The 4,885-nt window shown below is 41.4% G+C and overlaps 1 protein-coding gene across 1 annotated transcript; it reads left to right on the forward strand.

Annotated features, from left to right (window-relative positions):
- Positions 1-1,004: 1,004 nt before the first annotated feature.
- On the forward strand, positions 1,005-4,591 carry LOC112159113 (RNA-binding Raly-like protein). Its single transcript, XM_024292981.2, has 2 exons — positions 1,005-1,177; positions 3,787-4,591. Exons 1-2 carry the CDS (start codon positions 1,036-1,038, stop codon positions 4,029-4,031), a joined length of 387 nt encoding a protein of 128 aa, XP_024148749.1. The 5' UTR covers positions 1,005-1,035; the 3' UTR covers positions 4,032-4,591.
- Positions 4,592-4,885: the final 294 nt, after the last annotated feature.

The following is a 4,885-nucleotide window of genomic DNA, read 5'->3' on the forward strand; positions in this document are numbered from 1 at the left end:
ATAAATAAAAATGAAGAATTCACTGAAGCCTGGAGAGGAACAGCAGCAGGATCACATTAGATTTTGTGACACTTTTTTTCCTTTTCATGATGATTTCTCCCACTGTGGGTTTAGTATTCGTATATTAATAGAGCATTTTATTTAGGATTTTTAAGATTGTTAAAGTATTTTATTTTTATAGACATATAAATCTTTATCTGTAGTGTATTGTAGTCATCTGGACCTATGGCAAGAAATCCCTGCTGCTCTTAAATGAGCAATCAGATGCTGTATTTATACCGATTTGGCTCCATCNTTTATTTAGAATAAATAAACCTGATCTTTCATGTGACGGAGCACACATCTGTCACTGTGTGAGGACTTAGAGTGGATTTGTTGGTGACGTCTGTTCACTTTGTTTGTTTTTGTGGTCAGTTTGTTGTTTCCAGTGTTTTTGTTTACTTCCTGAATCCAGGAGGTCCAGTCCTCTTGTTTTGTTTTTGACAGGCCTGTTTTAATCCGTAAGAACCCAAAGTGACAGAAGAGTAACAGAAAAATATCTGAAATGTTTCTGTGGTCAACGTGGTTTATGGTATTTTATTATGAAGGGAAGATGGTCTGGGTCTTACCGGGGTCTTTTTGTATTTTGTTTAGAAATTGTTTGGAGATATATTTTTGTTGGATTTGTTACAAGATATGTGTGAATTGCTGTTTTTCAGAATATGCGTTGATTTTGATTAGTAATTGGGTTGATTAGGTGAAGGGGGCGGAGCCAACCACCTATAAAAGTGGAGCTCTTTCAAGATTGAGAGCTCCTCTGTTCCCAAATTGTTCCCAACTTTGTATTTTTTGCCAAAAACAAGACATAAAAGAAGAAAAACTTGACTTTTTGGTTGGAAAGTGATTTAGTTTCCTGACATCTCAACATCATCCATGTCTTCCAATTTATAGGCAATGCCTTTGGTAGCTCCTCCCACTACATTTTTGGACAAGCGTCCAGTAGGGAATTTGCTGGAGATGGGGTCTGAAAACTGTCCATGTGAGCGCCATCAAACAATGACGTTTTGCGTTTGTGCTTCAACAGTGAAGACGGACCAACTGCAGACCATCAAGAGAGAGCTCACTCAGATCAAGATGAAGATCGACTCCTTGCTGGGACGACTGGAGAAGATCGAGAAGCAGCAGAGAGCTGAATCTGGTGAGAAGCTCAGACGAGTCAGAGGAGGTGGGAGTGTTATGGAGGGGGCGGGGCTTACATCTACCAATCAAGACAGGTCTCAGCAGGACGCTGACTGACTGTCTGAAGATCTGTATGGATGTTGGACACTAAAGCTGACAGCAGCACTCGGCTGAAGCCAAACCCAGAAGGTTTTGTGTTTCTATAACACAGTAGAGAATGGATTTTCTATTATATGTCAGAAGCAAATGAATTAATCAAACATAAAGCTGTCTCTTTGGTGACAAAGACACCTTTATTACATATTTAGGACTGACTTCTCTTAGCACAATACTTTTCATGAATACAGTAGAAGCCGTAGCGGCTGCCAGACAGGGTCTGTGGATCCCTGATTTTCCGTACTTCTGAAGGAAAACTCAGTTTTTACATCTAAAAGACCCGATTATTTGATTCCACCTGCTGAAACCCTGAAAATGAAAGGCTAATAAAGAGACATAGAAGCTCCAACGGTGCGACTGTTTGGTCTGCAGACTCCAAAATAAGAGAATGGAAATAATGGGTTTATTATAACTACTAATGGAAAAACCTCAGTAATAGAGAGCGTGCTGCTGCAGCTGGAGCAGAGAAAAATCTCACCGGGTACATCAACAAATGCGAGCGGTTAAAACAATGCAGACGGGAACACTAATGTCTCCGTGTCAGCGGGGAGACGGAGGCTGCTCGCCGTCCTGTGGTGCACGGCTCGCCGCTGTGGGCCGGTCCAAAGTGAAAATGTCAAAAATCATATTTAAAGTGGCACAGCTGAGCATCCTTTTGGTAAAGCATGTCTCAAAGCATCTGTGCTCAAAAGGAGATTAAAAAAAAATATTATTACTATTATCCTTTTTTATTCAATCAAATCCATTTTTCTGGAGCATATGCTGAACAGCTGCTGACAAACGAGCTGTAACTCAAGGTCATCGAATGCACCATCGACCGGGTCAGAGAAGCATTTGCATGAATTTAAAAAGATTTCTAAATAAAAGGATAAATGAGAATGGACATCGAGTGTTTCATTAGAATTTCACATTAGGCTCATGCTCTGCATGGAGAAGATGTTGCATAATCAGTTTGGAGCTCATTTAAAAGTTTTTCCTATGACAAAATGTAATGAAATTAATGGAAATTTGAAATATGGAGAAAAAGTTCTAAAAGAAAATCCCCTTTTTTCTAAATCTTTCAGTTAAATTCTGAAACATTTGTTGAAGTTGCATCATTTGTCACACACCTAAGTTTGTGAGAGTTGTTGTCTGGATTTGACCCACCCCCTGGGGGAGGGGCGAGCTGCAGACACAGATGCATTTGGTGGTTTCACCCCTTTAATGCTGTGTGTCAATCGCTGGATTCCATTTTTAGAATCTTTGTTATGGATTCAAGGAGGACCTTACGCCGCCTGCTTGCGGAAGAGTTTCACTGTGGGGAAGCCCAACCTCGAGGGAGCAATGAGAATACAGAAACTTTATTGTTCAGTGCTTTAAAAAACACATTTTTAGACTTTTTATTGTTTTATTGGGGCATAATAATTTAAGAAAGTGGAAAAATGTCACAATTTCACCAGATAATATTCACAATCTAAGTTTAATGTCACGGCAGCCCCTGCCTCCGCTCCTCCCACCACTACTGCTCATCAGGTTGATCTGCTGCACCTGTCTGTCCTCCTATATATCTCTGTCTCACTGCTCCTATCACTGCCGGAACGTCTCGCTATTCAGCCCGACTACCAGCTCTAAGCGTCACAGTCTGCTAACCGCTTCTGTCTCATGCTTCAGAAACTCAAGCTCTCTGCCTGCTTACCTGCCTGCCTTCACGTCCCGTGCACTCACGCTGTGTTCCCGTGACAACGCTGCTACTCCGCTGGAATTGGATTCCTGCTTCCTCCACGCTGCAAGTCCTGCTCAAAGCCTGTCCATAGATCCTGTTGCTGCTAAGATCTCTTCTTCACGGATTACCCCACTCAAGACCGCTACAAACTTCCACAAACTAAAGACTCTTCCTCTCCACTCATTCTGCTCTGCTCTCCGACGGCGCCCTCATCTGCGGCTTCAGCACCCCCTGGTGTCTGGCGGCGTTACTGCACCCTGCCTGTTTCCATCTCATCATCCTTCAGCAATAAATAACTGAACTTCATCCACTCCTGGGCCTGTCATTTTTGGGTGATCTCGTGACCTGTCCTGACATTTAAAGCTGCTGATTAGAAAACTCTGATGACCCAGCATTCTAGCAGCATTTAAACGCATCACTTATGGAGGAATCTTGGAGACGTTAAAAGAGTTTTACATCAGATTTTTGCTTAATTTGTGTGTCTATCAGGCGATTCATGTGTAATTTTTAAAGATTTGTGTGTGTAGTTAGTTTACGTTGTGATTAATAAAGTTGTGTGAATGTAAATTCACTTTTTTTTTGTATTTTGTCATTTTTTGTACTTATGTACAACATGTTTTGTATGAGTTCCAAATCAAGAATTACACTCGTACAAATTGGTTGAGACTATTCTCACTCCATAGAGTGATGATATTTCTGCACAGCTGAAGGTGGAGATTCTGATGAACTCACCTCTGATCTTCTGCTCTCATGTTCTTCTGTGTTCTTAGAGGCTCAGAGGAAATACGAGGACAACTGCGACTCCCTCCACGAGGAGTCCGTATCAGAAACGGCGGAGAACTCCGGGGAGGAGGCCGGGGAGGGGGCTCTGGACGTGGAGGCGGGAGAAATGACCGATGGAGGCGAGGACGACTACGACGAGGAAGGCAGCCACCATCTGGTGAGCGCGCACGTGGACACGGCGGACTCCGGGAGATCTCAAATGATCCGAGAGTCTGCGCCCAATAAAAGCTAATATTCCAGAATTATGCATCGCCGCAGATCTGAGGGAGCCGAGCTTCACACCAGCGATCGTTGGAGGCGGCTGGACTGACAGCGCCTCCCTGTTGATTCTGGCTTTGATGCCCGGGTCCACCGCGGACTCTCACATACCTACAGATATCTGGAGAAGAGGCCAGAACATATGGAACTGTGTTAGAAGCAAGGTCACTGAGGGAAGGAGGAATATAGGGGAGGATAGAAGCTCAAGTTCTTGGAATGAAATGAAAACTTTTTTTTGTTTTTTCAGATAAAATCAACGGAACAGTATAATGTGGTGTCAAAAAATGTAAAAAATTGGTCTGGAAGATTGTACTTTTAGTCTTAAGGGACGTTAATTTTTAGGGCAAAGTTAAAAAAAATCAATTAAACGATTTGAATTGATATAAACTTAATAGATCAATAATCGACTCACAAAAGATATAAATCGATTTAGCACATAAAGCTAAAGTCCGCTAGCTTGATGCTAATGTTCAATAGAATTCCTCATAGGACGGCTTATGCTAACGTTTAGTTGACCAAAAAAAATACATTTCTTACTAAATGAACATCTTTATTTACTTACTGGTATTCATTTTCCAAACTCTTTTAAGGAAATCATTTTTAAAGTAACTATTTGTGGTTTAAAACTTTGTTTTTTTTTCCCTCATACTGACTTCTTCTTCTTGAATAAAGTGTACTTCTGTAGCGCGATCGCCACCTAGTGGCCAAGCAGAACAATGTTTCCAATGTTAATGATCTGAACATTTTTGTTAGAACTTCTCCTTTAGAGAATCCATGTAACACTGTATGATATTAACAATCTCATTATTCACAAATACATTTTACAAT

The sequence above is a fragment of the Oryzias melastigma genome, linkage group LG23, assembly GCF_002922805.2.
Source record: "Oryzias melastigma strain HK-1 linkage group LG23, ASM292280v2, whole genome shotgun sequence".
Taxonomy (NCBI): Eukaryota; Metazoa; Chordata; class Actinopteri; order Beloniformes; family Adrianichthyidae; genus Oryzias; species Oryzias melastigma.

Bases quoted from the DNA above. Each gene is read 5' to 3' on its own strand.
- LOC112159113 (XM_024292981.2), top strand. From the start codon at position 1,036: ATGACGTTTTGCGTTTGTGCTTCAACAGTGAAGACGGACCAACTGCAG. The intron at 1,178-3,786 runs GTGAGAAGCTCA...CTGTGTTCTTAG, and splicing joins GCAGCAGAGAGCTGAATCTG to AGGCTCAGAGGAAATACGAG.